Below are 19,001 nucleotides of genomic sequence, written 5' to 3'. Positions count from 1 at the left end.
TTGGGCTCATTGCAGGCTGTGTGTGGTTCCACAGAAGGTGTCCTGCCGACAGCTCACGTCCCTTGGAAATGCGGCGGCTGCTGCCCCTCGTGTGTTTGGCGCTTGCCCTCGAGGCCCAGGCTTTTGAATTTCTCATAAACGGAGAATGGGAAGAAGAGAGCTTCCCATCCGATGTAAGTCAGGCTAATTAATTCTAAAACAAATTGTTTTATTAGCACTTAACATTTGTTAAAGAGATATTCTTATTTTCAATGCCACACACTTGTATTTCCAGGGAAATTTGGGTGAACACCAGAATGGGAAATTCAGGGTAAGTTTGGTGTTTTTCTTGTCAAAATTTCAGTAATATAAGAATGAGGCATCAGAAATTGGACTGACTGCAATGACATTAGTTCTGGTCATTGCAGCTATCTCACTATTGCTTATAATTAAAGTCCCTGTGATGGTTATGAGTTATGAACCAATTAGCAATTGTATTTGGCAATGGCACTTTTCATGCAAAATATTCCATAATGTTGAAGCTATATGGATACATATATACTGTAGATAATATCAGTCATACAAAGACTAAACTATTTATAACAGATGTCAAAAAAGCGATATGCGTGATTTCTGAATATATTTTTAAACAAACTGTATGGCCCTGAGGTCAAAAAATGTATTGCTTTATAATTTAACTCTTTTGCAAATGCAGTTTCCTAGACTTTGCTGTTTTGAAAATTTGTACATATGTAGATTATATCACTAACAGTAATACTACACTATTATTTTTTTTAAATGTTGAAAAAACAAGTACTTGTGACTGCTGAATATATTCTCAGATAAATCATGGCCCTGAGGTTATAATCTGCCACTTTTTTGCAAATTATCTTACTTAGACTTTGCTGTGTTTTCTGGTTTAATTAGATAGTAAACTGACATTTTTGTGTACGATTTGCATGAGATTAATAATCACCTAGAGCTGGCTCCGCTGTGCTGTGTCAGATAATATACTGCTGATAATTTTTCTGGCTTTCCAGAGGAGTGTGATGGGACCAGATGACAAAGATGACGGAGACTTTGAGGTACACCTGCTCTTTCTGTTGAGCCCCGCTGTGTGCCACTGATCCGTCTTATCTAGAAATCAATAGTGTTGTATATAGAAACCTTGTGTGACAGACAGGTTATTGACTTACCAGCGTCATCCAGCTCAAAATATTTCCTAAAACCCCCCGTTCGTGGAAATGTAGCTGTGTTCTGCTCTCTTCAGCAAATTGCCTGTGTATCTGAATTATAGAATAACTGTTTTTATTCTTTATAGGAAATTGTTTGTATCTGAATTATAGCATAACAGTGTTCCATTATGCTATATAAAATTATTGATGGATCTGAATTATAACTGTTTTCTACTGTCTTTTAGAATTATTTTTGCTCTATATTCACTGCTTAAAAGTTGGTGCACCTAAATCCCTGCCCAGAATCTCCATTATCAGCAATATCAACACTTCTCATAATGGTTAACCTCAAAACTGAGATAAGATGCCTTTCTTAACTACCCCACATTGACCACAAATTTGTTTTGAAACATGTTTCGAGACCCTTTCGCATTCAAACTCTAAAGTGGCCTCATTTCTGTAATATTCTTAAAAAGTGACATTAAAATGTTAAATATCATGAAATGTTTTGCGGTTTCCTGTCTCGAACTTCCATGCGCTGGTCCTCACGTCTACTTATCTACCAAGATGTGCTCTGGCTGCAGGCTTTCGCCGGGAGTGGCATCATCGTCCGGAGCTACAAGGTGGAGAGCCGCATCACGTCGCGTTTTGCCCACACCACAGTCAGGAGCTTGGTGGTCAATGTGGCACAGCAGGCGGAGAGCATTGCCTTCAACGTGCAGATCCCCAAACGAGCCTTCATCACCAACTTCACCATGTGAGATGCTGACCCAGAAGCTAGAGACTAAATACATACTAGAGAAAATCATTATAAATATCATCCCAGGTTGAATGCTTAAGTAGATTGTCATACTAAAGGAAAATTCTATGGTCCATGTTGTGCCCACCTGACACTACTGTACACCCCACACTTCCCAGAATACCTACCAGGTCACCTGAACCCCACTTGTGTGTGAGGTCACACTGATGGATGGATCTCAGTGCAAGAACCTGCTCTTCATTTCAGCTCAGGAGTTACGCTGCTGTGTTGCAGGAATGTGAACGGGGTCATGTTTGTCGGCTCTGTGAAGGAGAAGACGGTGGCTAGAAACCTCTACGCCCAGGCTAGAGCTAGAGGCAAAGCAGCAGGCATAGTAAGGTATTACCCACAAGGCTTCTGCACAAAGGATGTGCTGTATCTCTTACCTCTGTTTTTCTCTGTATGTCAATGTGATGCTCTTTTCTTTACCTTTTTCCCCTTCAGCAGTGTCCTTTATTAACCCCTGAAGTCCATGTTATAATCCATGTATGGATATACTATATAAGAATTATATATTGAAAAAGACATTAAGATTCCACTGTTGGCATGCAGGTGTGAACTACCACAACACAATTAGGAATTTTGAACTGGTAACACAGCGTATAGCTAAAATTAAAATATCAATGCATTTATAGTTATTATGCTACAATTTTATAGTGTACACATTTAAATATAATTATTAAAGTGTCACCAATTACACCAATTTATATTTGGGACCCTTCTCTTTCCACCTCAGTGCTCATAGTAGTTATATATGCTTTCTCACATCCCTGTAATTTTTTTTTTGTTTGTTTGGTATTTATTGCATTTTGTTATAGTAACTTTGTTGCTATATTGTTACGGGCTCACTGTGATGATGTTCTGTTATTTGAAATGCGACTGAAGGACCGTTGACGTCATATTCCTTGTACATACAAATGTTCTCACCGCATGAAGTGTTATCTTATGAACATTCATAGCATAATTCCGGTCTTCTGAAGCACCTTAAGGTTTAGCAGTATCCTAAATGAGCATGAGCCGGGCTGTAATTACAGCGTGTATGAGCCCAACAGCTGCTTTGCCTGTGGCTCTCCTGTATAGAGAATGAAGTGTTTTGCGGATCTCGTTGTCATTATCATTCACCGCAGTGCTGGCGTCAGCAGGTACCATCAGTGAAAAGGGCTATGTAACGAATGCTGTTATTGCAGAACGAATGCCCAGGACATGGACACGTTTAAGATGGAGGTGCATGTCCCAGCGAACAGCAACATTGAATTCGAGCTCCACTACCAGGAAATGATGCAGAGAAAACTGGGGTTCTATGAGCACTCACTGTATCTGCAGCCTGGCCAACTGGTTCCTATCCTGCAGGTGGGCGACCCAAATGAGACAGGCTACTAACAGGAACAGCTATCGTGACTCTCAAGGCTACACTGCATTTTAAGTGTGGTGTTTTATAGAGCATCTAGTAGCAAAGAGGGTCAAAGTGCAAAACCCACAGAAAATTGAGTAAGAATACATTTATTCATTTAGCACAGATGGCCCAGTAAGCCCATATGTGTCCCTTTATTAATTTAGTGAAGGAAGTTTAAAGGGTCCCGTGTTGATTCTTGTGTCTACTCTGCGTCCCTTCTAGGTCGATGTGTATATCTATGAGCCAAAAGGAATCGCGGTTGTGGAGGCTCCCAACACCCTGGGAGAGCAGTTCAAGAACTTAGCAAAAGTTGTGACCTCCAAGGACAAGGTGACGTGCCATTTTTTACGTGTCACGCAACGCACGATGGGTTCCTTCAAATAGCAGCTGCTTCTGCACCATATAACATATAATGCATCAAACAATACAAGGCGCAGTGTTCTCCAGCACAAACTGAACAAAATTTCTACAGGAGTGTGGTAAAAAACCACAATCAGAGAAAACTATAGGATGCTGCTACATATATATATGCATTTATTCATCAATTTTCACAAAGCACTTGGCCTGGACAGTGCCGCTCTGCTTCCCTACCTAGCATTTGACTTGAACAGTGCCATGGTGGTCTGGAGCATATCCTGGAGTAGGACATATCGAACAATCCAATCGCTATGAGGCAGCAGTGCTGTGTGGTGCACCCCCCCCCTTTTACATATACTTACGTATGTACACATATATGGGCAGCTGTAGGGCGGAGGCAGCCAAGGAAAGGCACAGGAGAGCAGGAGAAAAAAATTAGTTTATTTGTTGTTAGCCAAAAAGAAGAAATCCACAGACACATCCCTCATACTACTCTCCAAAGTACCACACAAAAGAACTACTTTCCAAGGCCTCAGGCAAGCTGCCTTTATAGTCCCTACAATTAATCCTTACGTGTCAGCAGCTTGTCGTCATAATTCAGTTAGGGCAGGGGTGTAGTTCTCTAGGAGCTGTCTATGTTGATACTCTGCCACCTGCCCTAAGTTGGACATACATATCTCTATGATGCTATACATGTACATATATATGTGTGCATGTATGTATGTATGTATGTATGTATAAATTTGAAAGACCTAATCTAAAAAATTCACAAAAAATTAAATATCATCTCCAATGTTGTATTACAGTCACATCATCAGGTGAGAGATGAAGATTTCACCAGCAAATAATGTTAAAAGTATTCTTTTCCACATTTAGTATGTTACATGGTATTTGTCTGTGTCTTATACTGTTTCATTTACATGCAAATAAAAAAGGTTCAAAGGGGCTCTTTGTCAAAATCAATCAGTGATTCATATACAGATAATAGATGAGCCCTTCTACATGATGTAGGGTTAAGGTTTCACAAATACTATATTAAACTCGGCCTTTGAGATGTCTGTTGATAGACCCGCTGCGGAGTCAATCACATGGATGCTGGTCTCATGGATGTTGGGATGCGCCCACAGGCCCACGTAGTTTTCCGGCCCACGCTGTTTCAGCAGAGAAAGTGTGACAGCTGCAGCACTACAGCCGTGGATGGCATTTTCACCGTGCGATACGATGTACACAGAGACAACAGCGCTGGAGAGTTGCAGGTGATGGCACGCTTAAGAGTACCCAAGCACCCACATTTTCCAAGCAGGAAACATGCACATGCACATGTGTTTCTATGCACATATAAACGCAATCGGACCCATGCATAATAAACTCCGTCCAGTGGTGTAGATGCAGCCCCTGAAGTTATTAGACTTTTGAATGGTATCGTTGCAGTTTATAACACCAATATACTTTTGGGCATAGCGGATGAACATGAATTGTTTCGAGGAACATCAATATAAGACAACAGCATAAAACTTTTGGTTTTGCTTTTATGCTAAATTGTTGCTAATGCAAATTTTATCTAATGCTGCAAAAATATATATTAATATAAAATATTAAATATGAGTTTGATAAATACAGATACAAATCTCCTCTTTTTATTTGAATACTCTTGTAATTAATTACAATAGGTCTGTTTCTCCTGCAGGTCTCAGATGGGCACTTTGTGCATTTCTTTGCCCCGAACAACCTGTCCTCCATGCCCAAAAACATTGTGTTCGTCATCGACGTGAGCGGGTCCATGTGGGGTATCAAGATGAAGCAGGTGAGAGAGTGGACCAGCAGGCAGTGGAGTAGTTAAGGAGCTTGGTTGTGTTATCATGATGGGACTGAGATGAGACCTAAAAAAGGTGCTGCTGTGAAAACATCCACCTGTAGAAATGATTCAGTAGTAAGTGCCACTGGATGAAAGTCTTTGCAAAGCTACGAAAAGAAAATTATTATAGAAAAATTCAGTCATTCATATTGCAGAACACACCAGATAGATAGATAGATAATGTGTGTATGTTGATGGATGTACATTGAGTGCAAAAAGTACAATGCATGCAAGAAAGAATAAATCATATTTTAAAAATTCTCATGGGGAAAAAAGATTTTTGATACAAAGTACAAAATCTCTGACAACACAACTGTGAATTGTACAAAATATTGTAGTGTAAATTACAAGCCCTGGAATTTCATAACTGATGAGTTCTCTAGTGACATTTTTTTGATTGTTTGTGTTGTACTGCACTGCCATCTCTGAGCACTTATCGGTGATTGTGAAGAACTTTCATTCCCTTACCTGTTGGGAATGATCAGGTACAGGATACAGAGTGCTCTGCAGCCAGGTCCCTCTTGGATGGACTCACTGTATGTTTGTATCTTGAAAACTTAACAGGGGTGGGGAGACCAGACGAAAAAATAAAAGTGTTGTTACTTTAAAAGTTACTCAAGTAAAAGCATATGTAGTCGTCCAAAACTCTACTTTTGAGTGAAATTAAAAATAAATCATGAATAAAAACTGCTCAAATGTAAAAATACTTTATTGAAATTATGCTTTTAATGTTCTGAGGCTCTATGATCAAAGGTTAAAATGTTTAACTCTAAAGGAAACATATCTCTGGACATACAAACATTCATACTTACATACATACAAACACACATACACATTCTACCATCTATTGGCTGGATGTAGAAATGCAGGTCGCTTTCACTCTGCAATGGTGAAGAATATACAGATGAATATAGTAAATACACAAGCACACAATGTCTACAACCGCTTGTCCCGAGTGGGGTCACAGTGAGCTGAAACCAAACCTGGCTAAGCAGGGCACAAGGCTGTGGAGGGGAGGGGACACACCCCGGATGGGGCTCCAGTCTGCCGCAAGGCACCCCAAGCAGGACTTGAACCCCAGACCCGCCACACAGCAGGCTGCTGCGCCACCACCCACCCATATATAGTAAATAAAACGGGTAAAAATGTTTGTGACACGGAGAACTTGTGTGATCGGGCGGGCAAGTTAGCGTTGCTTGAACTTTGGGGTGCCTTATTATGCCTATAACCCTAATCATCTCTGGAAGCTAAGACAGCAGTGTTCGGTAGATTTTTTTTTTGCCGAAGCAGTGTTCATGATCGTCAAAAAATTAAACAAAAAAACCTGATCTCTTCTCACTCTCTCTCATCATCACTCCCCACTGCATCAGATGGTGGAGGCCCTACAGACCATCTTAGATGACCTCACCATAGACGACCACTTCAGCATCATTGACTTCAACCACCATGTGCGCTGCTGGAGTGAGGACCTGGTCCATGGCAGCTCCACCCAGGTGGCTGATGCCAAGAAGTACATCCAGTCTATCAAGCCCAGTGGAGGTCAGTCCTGGGAATGGGGTGCTGAACAAAGAACAAACATTAGGACAAAGTGAGAAAAGCGATAAGGTGTTTAGTAGATAATTTGAACTTTGCATAAACGTGGTGCTCTACAAAGAAGAGTCAGGATAGCCACTTATGGTTGAGAAGACATGTTCTTACTGCTTCTCTGGGGATGGTCATGTACTTCTTTTGCATTTCATGACAGGAACCAACATCAACGAGGCCCTCATGAGGGCCATCCACATGCTGAACAAAGCAGCCAACCAGGGTTTCATTGACCAGCGCTCTGTCTCCATGATCATCTTCGTGTCTGATGGAGACCCCACCATTGGTGCGTTAGCGCTTTCGATGATTCATGAGCATGACTAAAAGAGTGATGCCTGTTCTGTGATACAGTTGTAATGTTCGTTGTTTTTCATTGCTTGAAACTTGCAGCCAGTTGTTCTCATCAGTTTGTATGTTAAAAAACTTTTAAAGGGTGTTGATTTTGGATCTACTGTTGGGTTCCCTCCCATCTACTTTTTCAGGTGAGATCAAGCTCAGTGCCATCCAGAAGAATGTGAAGCGTTACATACGTGAGGAGTTTTCCCTTTTCTCACTGGGGATTGGCTTTGATGTGGACTTTGATTTCCTGGAGCGGATCTCCATGGAGAATCGAGGCATCGCCCAGAGGATCTACGCTCGTCACGATACCTCTGAGCAACTTCGGGTACAGCGACACAGTCTTACTTCTACCCGCTATCACTTATCACTTTTACTGGCTCTCAGGTCCATCCACCACCCATCCTGCTGGTCCTAGGGTCCACTAATCATTCCTACTGGTCCTAAGCGCTACCTCTATCTCTGCTTCTGATCACAGGCTCCACCCACCATCCCTTCTTCAGTTTCTAAGCTCTCCACCCTACTTTTATCTTCTCCTAAGATCCACCCCCCACTCCTCCTAAAAATCCTAAGCTCCACCCACTTACCCTTCTTCTGGTCATAGGCTCCACTTTACCTGGCTTTCTTCTCCTTTACTCTATCAGGAATACTTTCTTCTGGTCATTTGCGCTCCCCTGCCTTCTCCTTTGCTCACTCACAATCACATCAGTTTCCCCCCACACACACACACACAGATTCACACACATACACATACTGTCTAGAACCACTTGTCCTAATGGTGCCATATTCTGCATTTATAGTGACCCTGTATTATCCTATTCCTTCCAGAACTTCTACCGCCAGATTTCCTCTCCGCTCCTGAGGAAGGTCACCATCCAGTTTCCTGAGGACAGTGTGTCGAACGTCACTCAGAACCACTTTGACAAGTTCTTCAGCGGCTCCGAGCTGGTGGTAGCTGGGAAAGTCCAAACTTGCTTTTCCTCTCCTCTAATTAGTTTTGTCACTGCCTCCTCGGTGAGCACCAGCCCTGAGAGTTTTCCATGTGTCGATTTCACAGTGGATCGGTGTTGATCTTGAATGTTTGTCACTGCCCCCCCCTCCACCCCCTCCCCGCTTGTAGGCACAAATGGACCTCTCCCTGCAGACAGAGACAGACTGCACAGAGTTAGACTCGCTTCTGGGGCACCAGTCTCACTCCGTGGCTGGGTTCGCGAGGCAGATGTGGGCCTACATTACTATCAACCAGCTTCTGGCTGAGAGGTGAGACTACCTCAGTCCACCAAGGGGTTTTTCTATCTTTCTAATGAGGTACCAGTACTGGCACCAGCGTAGCATAAAGTGTTAATGCACATAAAGCGTACTTTAACGGCACTTGCAGAATGGCGTGTCTGCATCCAAGTCTTTTCTTCTGTTGATATAATATACTCATTCTATTGTTCACTGAGGGGGGGTGCGCGGTGGTGCAGTGGCGCAGTGGGTTGGACCGGGTCCTGCCCTCCGGTGGGTCTGGGGTTTGGGTCCCGCTTGGGGTGCCTTACGGCGGACTGGTGTCCCGTTCTGGGTGTGTCCCTTCCCCCTCTAGCCTTTTGCCCTGTCTTGCCGGGTTAGGCTCCAGCTCCCCGCAACCCCGTGTGGGACAAGCGGTTTCAGATGATGTGTGTGTGTGCATCTGCTGAACGAATAAAAGTAAATGTAGTTCTGCTGACCCTTTGAAGGCCATCACTGAGTTCTTCTTGTCTGCTCAGATCCCTAGCCAAGACTGCAGCCGAAAAGAGGAAGATCACGCGGAAGATCCTGAAGCTGGCACTGGAGCACCAGTTTGTGACACCATTCACTGCCATGCTTGTGGAGAGCGAGACGGGTCAGGAGAGGCTGCTCGCTGACTCTCCAAAGGACCCCAAACACGGCTGCTGCATAGGTGTGTGATAAAGTGTATGATGTATGAAACAGAATTGGATAAATTGTGATGTAGAAACCAGAGTTGCAGTGTTGCACCTGTTAAAATGATTCAGATCTGGCTGTGATAAAAGAAGCGGGTGCAAGATGTCTTTTGTGTCAAAACATAAGGAACACTTTTAAATATAGTAAATACGAGCATATGAGTGAGTATATATTAGTAAATACAAATAACACGTATATATATTTATTAGGGGGGTGCGGTGGCGCAGTGGGTTGGACCGCAGTCCTACTCTCCGGTGGGTCTGAGGTTCGAGTCCCGCTTGGGGTGCCTTGTGACGGACTGGCGTCCCGTCCTGGGTGTGTCCCCTTCCCCCTCCGGCCTTATGCCCTGTGTTGCCGGGTAGGCTCCGGTTCCCCGTGACCCCGTAAGGGACGAGCGGTTCTGTGTGTGTGTGTGTGTATATTTATTAGATGTACTCATTCACATATCATCACCCTATGATGAATGACAATAAAGCACTATTATTTATTATATGGTAAATGCCTTTGTCCAAAGTGAAATATGATGTCCAGGAAAATATTTTGGTTATATTGTTCATGACATAGTCATTGAAGTTTCTTTAAATCTGTGCTCTGGCTATGACTATAGCCTCACATCCATGTATTATAAGCATTGATTGTAATGTAAGGGGGGTGTGGTGGCGCAGTGGGTTGGACCGCAGTCCTACTCTCCGGTGGGTCTGGGGTTCGAGTCCCGCTTGGGGTGCCTTGTGACGGACTGGCGTCCCGTCCTGGGTGTGTCCCCTTCCCCCTCCGGCCTTACGCCCTGTGTTGCCGGGTAGGCTCCGGTTCCCCGTGACCCCGTAAGGGACGAGCGGTTCTGAATATGTGTGTGTGTGTGTGATTGTAATGTAAATACTGACAAATGGATCATTGTTGTACCAGTGTTTCTTGGTTTCCTCCAAAACACATTCCTCAGTTTCACACACATTTGTGCCACTAGATGTTTCTGTATAACCAGTGGGCCACAAATCTTACACATTTAATATTTTTCATTTGAGTACCGTCCTTACAAACAATTTACATTTATACATTTTCCTGCTGATTTTCAGGAACTTATCAGTTCCTTGGAAAACAGTTAATTCGAACTAATTATAACACAAGCGCATGAGCACAGTTACCAGACGTATGCAATTTGAATGTATAATGTTACTGTCACATCAGGCACCCCCCTGGGTAGAAAGACAGAAGTGTTGGTTCAAAGTGTCCCACCCTGGGCTCTGAGTACACCTCCACCCAGCGAGGCCAAGACTGACCGCATCATCACTATGGGTAATGTTGCATGTCCACTTCTATACCATCCTCTGTGAACTGGCCTGCGTCCGTCTATCTATCTATCTATCTATCTATCTATCTATCTATCTATCTATCTATCCATGCAGTGGAGAATGACCCCCACTTCACAGTTCACCTGCCCAAGAGTCATATGGATGTGTGCTTCAACATTGACTCAGAGCCGGGACACATTCTAAACTTGGTATCAGATCCAGAATCAGGTACAGTGATGTTACTTCTCAGCCAGCTATACAATTTATGAATCTCACTATTAATCCCATTTATTTCTCACAATCAATCTCTGATGTTTTAATGCAATTCATATACTCATTTATACATATAAAAAGACCATCAGATGGAGATAACTGAGAATCTTGTGATGCTCTGTTCTGATATGGTGGTATGGAACTGCTTCAACCCCAATAAAAAAGGCCTTGCAGTGAATGGACAGCTAGTAGCGGGAAAGAAGATAAAGAATAACAAGCTGAACACGTACTTTGGCACCATTTCCATTTACTACAAGACCTCAGGGATCAGGGTGGATGTGAGCACACAGCAGGTCAACCTGATCCATGGCAAGGACCAGCACTCCTTCTCCTGGGCGTCCACAGCCAACATAACACTCAGTGGGTACGTTGATGAGCAGAAGCAAAGTCAAGTACAACCATTTAAGAGCTTGCACAACCAGAAGATTCACCTAAAACCTTGAGCTTTATTCAGGAATGCTGTGAATGGTGTCATTTCTCAAACTGATATTATTAAGAGCTTGCTGTGATCACTTTCTGTAACAGGCACACTCCATCACCAGTGTATAAACTGAAAAAGGTCCTGCTTAAATCTCACTGATTGACCTCAGCATCTGATAGTATATAGTCAAGGATCACATAGTGTGGTCCCATAGAATGTAAATCCACAGCAAAGGCATATGAAAAGATGTACTCTTTTATCAGGCAACAGTCTTATTATTTGGTACAATTACTTTTTTTTTTACCAGGTTACACAGTCATTCACTCTACAAACCACACAGACACTGTACTTCTTCTAAAACAAAACCAACTACTGTATAAACTTCCTAATTCCTGTCATATGAAATATGTCTACAAACTGTCTGTCAATTAAGGTACATATATCACAACTGAGTTATTATTATTATTATTATTATTATTATTATTATTATTATTATTATTATTATATGATACTTTTCTCCATAGTGACTTGCAGTGTTAAGCTCATACTTGCACTGATTTACCCATTTATCCAGCAGTATAATTTTTACTGTATAAATTCAGGGTAGGAACTTTCATAAATGTTTCTGTAAGAGTACTGAGACCTCAATTCAAACGTTGAAAATTTCAATGATTAAAAGGCAATGAAAACTGCTATACAAAAGATATATTTTTACATTTACTGGTGTTTGTTAGGTTATTAATTACTACAAATCTGACAAATGATGAGAATTTTGAAATTCATCTTAAGATTTGTTGTGGAGTTCAGTTACTAGTCAGTTTAATAGACTAAGGGATCTGAATTTATCCAAAAATCATACTCATTAATTCATGGCCATCAGGGTATGTCATAGCAGTTAGTGCTGAAAAATGAAGCTTTCTCTTGTGATTCTCCTTAGAATGAAGCTCTCCATTGTGAAAGACGCTCACGTGACCATAACCGTAAATAATGGGACGACTTTCATGGTCTTGCTGCATCGCGTTTGGAAGAAACACCCATTCAATGTGGACTTCCTGGGTATCTACATCCCCAGCAACAACATATACTCCACCCGCGTACACGGCCTCATCGGTGGGTTATGTGTGGTCATTGATCCAGGAAGCCAAAACAAATTGCTATAAAGAAAATCATTAACTCAGTTAAAAAAAAAAGTGAAACTGTGAAGTAAACATTACTATGAAACTGTATTTCACATGGGGGGGCACGGTGGCGCAGCGGGCTCGGCCAGGTCCCGCTCTATGGTGGGTCTGGGATTCAAGCCCTGCTTGGGGTGCCTTGTGGCAGACTGGCGTCACATCTTGGGTGTTGACCCCCTCCACCAGGCCTGCACCCTGTGCTGCCGGGTTAGGCTCCGGTTCACCGCAGACCCACTCGGGAAAGCGGTTTCAGCCAGCGTTTGTATTTTACATATGGAAGTATGAGTTTAAACTCCTTTGCACTCAGGTCAATTTGCTGTTGAACCTGAGGTAAAGATCTACAATATCCATGATGGTGCTGACCCGGTGAAGCAGGAGGCCACCATGGAGGTCAAGGGGAACAAACTTGCTGTCACCAGGTATGGATATGGGTGTCTTCAGAGGAATGGAATAAGTGTTTGACCGTAAATACTGACTGCATGTCTCTATGTGTAACCAAGAACCAACAAAACTGGCCATAAGGAAGCGACTCATTCATTACGTAAACATTTGTCAGTATCTGATCACTTTCAGTTTGAAATCAAAAAAGCACAGATATTAGTATCTATTTCTTTATTGGGTGGTTTATGTAAAAATGTTGGCTAGAGACATAAATTAAAAATATTAATGAAACTGCTCCCCGCTACTAAGTTTTTATTCTGAGTGCATTTTACTACCAACAAATGGTGACAAGCACAATTTCAGACCATTTTCACTCTGCAACAGGAATTTTAGAAAACAGAAAGGTAATGCAATTAATATAAAAACTGGGAAATGTTTGCACCTTCAAAAATTCATAACTCAAATGTTCATAACACAAGGTACGAATGCATTACATTAGCCAGTACATACCTTGGGCTGTAATGATTTACCCAATACATCATTATCCCCACTTACATACTATATATCAGATATGAACCTGCACTACATTTTTAAGCAGATATCACACACATCAATTACCTACATCTCCCTCCATCTTTATCCAAGTACCATCCACTTGTAAGTCAGCTCCAAGTAGATAATGAGAGCAGCCAAATAAATGATGAAATTTTCATGACAATACACCCAAAAAACAATCATGATTGTGCCAATTTCAACTGACATGTTCTGTTTGTGTACTTTTGTGCAACAGGGGCTGGCAAAAAGACTACAGAAAGGACCGGAAATACGGCTCTAATGTTTTCTGCTGGTTTGTTCACAACAATGGAAAAGGCTTCATTGATGGACAATACAAGAACTACATTGTTCCACAGATGGACAGTTTCTTTAAGCAGGAACTTAAATAAAAGTTAATCTCTATACAGTGTAGTAAAGGAAAGGTAAGGATGAAAAGCAGAAATGAATGGCTTGAACCAACATAAATAAGCAAAAAACGTGTCGATGTGACCTGCTCTGTTGACCCTGGTCTCATTGTGTAGTGATACAGGAAAAACACATACAGCCATACTGCTGACTATCAGTGGTGAAGCTTTCACTGGGTTTAAAATTATGGAATCCGGAACTTCAGATTACCGGACTATTGCCAGAAGAGGTGAAAATTGTATTAAAAAGACTTATTTGCACTTACGACTTCTATGCAGCATTTCAGGTTCAGTGCCTTCCCTTGGATAGAAGTTAATTCACCGCTTGACTTTTGTTTTATTACTTTGATAATAATTTCAAACTGTACCCTCAAATTTTTAATATGAGAATTTCCAATTTCCAGTTCAATGTAACTGTGACTGATGTTTCCAACAAATCCATTCTTTGCTGGTCCTCAATTTGCATTCCAGGTAAATACAAATAAAGTAAAAAAGACCATTTCTTTATTGAACAGTTCTAATTAAAATTCAATCATAGCTGTAAACTTAAACTGTTCAAAAATATTTACAAGAATCACAAAAAAAAAAAAAAAAAGAAAATACCAGATATTAGAAACATGACAACAATTCAACTTAAACTACATCACACTGCAAAGACCATCAGGCCAGTTTGGAGAAGTCCTCATAAGGGATTCCATCAATAGTCTTCCCTTTCAGGGGTCCCTGTGGGGAAAGCAAATTAGTCTCGCTGTGCCCTTCAAAACCACACTCTTTAGAAGTCCAATACAGGTAATCACTTCACACTAAATGGGAAAATATATACATGTCCCCAAACATGTCAGCACACACTGACCGAGTCCAAAATAAGCCTGGCAGAGAAGTTCTTCTCATCAATGCTGTCCAGAATGGCTAGAGTCTCTCTGTGGGCCCCATTCAGTACAAGAACCTGTTTCCCTGGAAAAGGGCATAACAAAGGGCTAATGAACAGAGAATTTCTAGAACAGTCGAAGTTCTTGGAGGGGGGGTTCAGCAAAGAAGCCTCACCTAGTGCAGGAATGACCGTCTCCAGGTGGCTCTGGTCCAGTTTCAGTTTGTCACCAGAGTCGATCATCTTTACCACAGCTGCGTACTTGTCTTGCACTCTCTGGTAAACACAATTTAAGCTTTTGATTTGAAGTCTTTGACCCCTTAGTAACGAAGTACAATAATGACATGACACCCACAGAATTTACCCACATTTTACAATCTACATCGACAGCTTTCAGAAAGCTGATCTATCATGAATTTCGCTCAATGGTCAGGTTAAGCAGAGAGATCAGACTACATCCTGAGGCAATAGTGAACATACAGAAGGAGATAAACCTTTTTAACACATTTATGACAGTGACACAAAAGGACCATGTGCTTCAAATGTCTGAATAAACCTGAGTATGGACTACAGTTATGAACCATGAACATGCAGAAAAGTGCTACCTTAACCACTCCTTTCTTCTTGTAGTACTTCTCTCCCAGCTGATTTGTGATGACCTTTACTACTATGTCAGGCTGCAGCCAGTTGTCAGTCCGCACAGATTTCTTCTTCTCTTCTATCTGAATCCGGCATACACATGATGGGGAGTCACATCCAGCAAACATTTACATTTATCCCTTTAGCAGATGCTTTTCTCCAAAGTGAGATACAATGATTATTAACTAGTATTTAGCTGACACATTTATACAAGGTGACTTAGTGTTAGATACACTGTGCTAAATTGCTTATAGTCATTCACACATCTGTTAAACAATCTGAAATATGTAATTGATCCTTAGAATTCTTCAAGTTATTTAATGTGCGGGAAAAGAAAGTGTATATAACTAATAAAATATAACATTAATACAACTGAATTACTGGGTTATTTGTTCAACAGAACTCAATTTAACTTAATTTAGAATTTAATAACTATTACATACACAGAAAGATAGGATCTTTATTAATCACTAAGCAAACTGCACATTTCAATATCAGAGCTTATTCACGGAACATTATTGTGACCCATGGAATTCAGGACCATGGAGAAAAGCATTTCCATTGTGACTCCCCTAGAACAGGACTGAGACCACTGTTTACTTATAAACAAGGCATAATTGAGAGGCAACTTCAACAAGATCAAACCCCAGGAGACAGTAGCACCACATCAACAGAGAGAGTACCTCTATAATTTCCTCCAAGGCGGATTTCTTTTTCTTCTCCTTGGTCTCAGAAGCATGACCAGACTCTTTCCTCTTCACTGAAGCTGCAGCCTGGAGCACACTAGGACCTAGGCTAGAACTGAGGGTACATATCAGTCATGTGCTGTTCAGACATCTCTTCACAAAATAATAGTCATCAAAAATAATCACTTGAATACATGGACGTATACGATAGGAAGATTTCAGTCAGAAGGTAATATTTTCACCCTGTGCTTACAGCACGATTTAAAAGCACAGACAAATTCAGTTCAACAATTTTAACTTGTCCTTCAAGTGTGCTTTGTATCAATGTGCTTCTCAATGCTAACTAAGTACATTACCTTGTTTTGGAGGGGCCTGCAGCAGAAGAACACGCTCCCTTGCTGAGATTAAAAGCCACTGGAAAATGTCAATGTAAATGATAAATACTGCAGCAAGTCAAAATTATTCTAATGCAGTTCTTGTGTGCACAGTCTGCCAGTGACAGTTTGAGAGAAAGAACTAAAACAGTGCATACCTTTTTCTTCTTCACTTTCTCGTTTTAATTCAGTGTAAACTGGTTCTTCCTACAAATACAAAAGGAAACACTTTATTTCGTGCAAAAAAACACTTCCCAGAAAAAATAGGAACGTGGCACTCGTGAGATCTGCCGTATGAAAGACTGAAAATTAGTTTGGAATGCTACCACAAACCAGTTTTGTATCAATTTTGGAGAAGGTCCTGTAATGGAATACAATCATTCCTACAACAAATGACCTTAGTCAATATTCACACACAGCCTTATGGGTGGATTTTGAGGAACAACTGAAATTTGGAAATTGTGGTATAGGTATACTGAGTTATTTACGTCCAAGGCACCCCACTAGCTCTCTGTGATCAACTGGTATGGCACCTCTAATGGCATTCTGCTGTTGAACCTCATTCGCTGCATCCCAGTTCTTCCTTTTGCAAATGGCTGTCTGTTTCTCCAAACTTTACCTCATCTTTCCCTTCTCTGCCTCGGCGCACTTGCTCTTCAATAAACTTGGCACTCCTCTCTTCATCATCCAGGTCCTGCTTCTTTTTTTTTTCCAGCTCCTCCTGCCGCCTGATTGTTTCGGGGTCACGGTCAATGTACTGAAGGTACCACCCTTTAGGTGTCTCATCAACTTTACAATAACCTTTAAAAAAAAAAAAAATATGGTGAGGTCAGCTGATGGCTCTACAACGACTGATGTCCTGCACACTGTTACCCTACCTTACCTCATGTTTCCTGGGACTGAGTCCACATCACTGCCACTCTACTTAAATCAGTTATTTGTGCAAATAGATGAATTAATGGATTCATTCATACATTCAAAGTACAAACACTTCCACAAGATGTCTACAAACCTAATGAATTACGCAGTGATTTATAAATACTGCATTCAGTGATCTTCATTATGTTTAGTTAAAAAAGAAAATAAATCCATCACACCTAATGGTGTCTATGCAGAAAATCTGACCAGCTAAAACAGAGTAAAGACATACCTTCCTTCCCAAGCCATTTAGTGAAGTCTGTCAGTGTCTCCCACTGGGTAGAATTCATGTGGATGTGCTCCCTGTTGCTGATGTACTCATTGTAAACAATGTTGTTGTGAACACGCTTTGTCCCTGGGACAGATTAAGCAGCATCCCACAGTTCAAGGTGTTTATCATCCTCAATACAAAATACCATAATGCTGAATTATCCTGACAAATGGCACACATTAAGCTAGAGCCTCTGCAGACTATAGAAACAGGTGTGCAGTATGCCTCACCAAAGCGTCTCCTTAGAAGCTCTAGAAAGTCATTCTTGAATTCCCTAAAAAAAAAAAAAAAAGACCCAAAATCTCATTTTACTCTAAAATTTACTAAGTTAATGCTCATGTCTATGTAAGTAATTGTAATGTTTGGGAATTAGTTGCACTTTTACTTTTGCAGAATGACTTTATATTTGTCCTATTACTTTATGTTGTCCGGTATGTTAAACATGTCCGGATGAGCATCCACCACATCTAATTCCTTGTACGTGCAAATCATGTACTTGGCCCGTAAACTGCTACCGTAAAATATGTGCTCAAATAAGGGACATCATAACATTACCAATTAAATAAGTCGACAGTTGTATCTGTTGGAGAATCTAAAGCTCCTAAGGAGTCATTTTTCCCAAAATTTGCAATCGGATTAGTTTACTTTCTTACTTACGAACTATTCCTGGATGTGGACGAAGGATAAGAAACTGACTTACGAACGGTCGACTTACTGTGAAAAGAAGTCCATGAACTTGATGGGGTTCTCGGAAGCCAGTAGGAGCTGCCTCTGGTGAGACTCTGACATGCAGTGGCACTTAAAGCCATTCTATATGATTATGATTATGAAAACACACAATCATCATTTTAGGGAAAACTATACAATTTTAGATAGCTCACTGCAAATTCGCAATTATTATATACAGTCCGAATATCTAAAGAGATTAAAATGAAATACGCTGCGACAATTAGCCAATACGAAGTTAGTAATTCGCAGTTTGTCGGTCTGTCGGTGCAGATGCAGTGACTCACCTCGTCGCGACACTGTTTCTGGCACATTTGGCAATACCAGCGCAACTTTTGAAGACCTTTAGACTTTATCCTGTTGCTGATGGCTTTGGGACTTAGAAAGTCTGCTTTCCCCATATTCGGACCTCGCTGCTGTAACACAAAACAACGTCAAACTAGGTACCACCTTCAGCAACTTCACTAAACTGAACACACATGCTTCCGGTATCACTGTGTACTTCGCGGGGGGGAAAAAAAAAAAAAAAAGTTTTTCCGGATCCGGTGCTCCCGAAATCCTCTATTACAACGCGAGATTATGTTTGACGTGAGAGAACGGTTTTA

The 19,001-nt window shown here is 41.3% G+C and overlaps 2 protein-coding genes across 2 annotated transcripts; one reads left to right on the top strand and one right to left on the bottom strand.

Moving 5' to 3' along the window:
* Positions 1-14,413, top strand: itih2 (inter-alpha-trypsin inhibitor heavy chain 2). Its single transcript, XM_018739556.2, has 21 exons — positions 1-173; positions 275-310; positions 1,020-1,064; positions 1,739-1,911; positions 2,188-2,292; positions 3,141-3,303; positions 3,569-3,676; positions 4,831-4,959; positions 5,391-5,507; positions 6,929-7,097; positions 7,303-7,428; positions 7,625-7,806; positions 8,307-8,492; positions 8,599-8,738; positions 9,224-9,396; positions 10,602-10,709; positions 10,820-10,933; positions 11,144-11,342; positions 12,337-12,509; positions 12,882-12,993; positions 13,746-14,413. Exons 1-21 carry the CDS (start codon positions 69-71, stop codon positions 13,897-13,899), a joined length of 2,817 nt encoding a protein of 938 aa, XP_018595072.2. The 5' UTR covers positions 1-68; the 3' UTR covers positions 13,900-14,413.
* On the bottom strand, positions 14,402-18,887 carry kin (Kin17 DNA and RNA binding protein). Its single transcript, XM_018739558.1, has 12 exons — positions 18,684-18,887; positions 18,386-18,480; positions 17,901-17,944; positions 17,632-17,754; positions 17,101-17,282; positions 16,640-16,688; positions 16,464-16,521; positions 16,105-16,222; positions 15,388-15,504; positions 14,959-15,058; positions 14,768-14,868; positions 14,402-14,637 (listed from the first exon to the last, which is right to left on the bottom strand). The coding sequence occupies exons 1-12, from the start codon at positions 18,795-18,797 to the stop codon at positions 14,575-14,577; spliced, it is 1,164 nt and encodes a 387-aa protein (XP_018595074.1). The 5' UTR covers positions 18,798-18,887; the 3' UTR covers positions 14,402-14,574.
* Between the last annotated feature and the right edge of the window lie 114 nt (positions 18,888-19,001).

Source organism: Scleropages formosus, chromosome 5, assembly GCF_900964775.1.
Source record: "Scleropages formosus chromosome 5, fSclFor1.1, whole genome shotgun sequence".
Taxonomy (NCBI): Eukaryota; Metazoa; Chordata; class Actinopteri; order Osteoglossiformes; family Osteoglossidae; genus Scleropages; species Scleropages formosus.
This window is presented reverse-complemented; position numbering and strand designations above follow the sequence as displayed.

Excerpts from the sequence above, each read along its gene's own strand:
- itih2 (XM_018739556.2), top strand. The coding sequence starts at position 69 with ATGCGGCGGCTGCTGCCCCTCGTGTGTTTGGCGCTTGCCCTCGAGGCC. Across the intron at positions 3,304-3,568 it reads AACTGGTTCCTATCCTGCAG|GTCGATGTGTATATCTATGA; the intron begins GTGGGCGACCCA and ends CGTCCCTTCTAG. Across the intron at positions 11,343-12,336 it reads GCCAACATAACACTCAGTGG|AATGAAGCTCTCCATTGTGA; the intron begins GTACGTTGATGA and ends GATTCTCCTTAG.
- kin (XM_018739558.1), bottom strand. The coding sequence starts at position 18,797 with ATGGGGAAAGCAGACTTTCTAAGTCCCAAAGCCATCAGCAACAGGATA. Across the intron at positions 18,481-18,683 it reads AGAAACAGTGTCGCGACGAG|AATGGCTTTAAGTGCCACTG; the intron begins GTGAGTCACTGC and ends ATAATCATATAG. Across the intron at positions 16,223-16,463 it reads GCAGGCCCCTCCAAAACAAG|TTCTAGCCTAGGTCCTAGTG; the intron begins GTAATGTACTTA and ends ATGTACCCTCAG.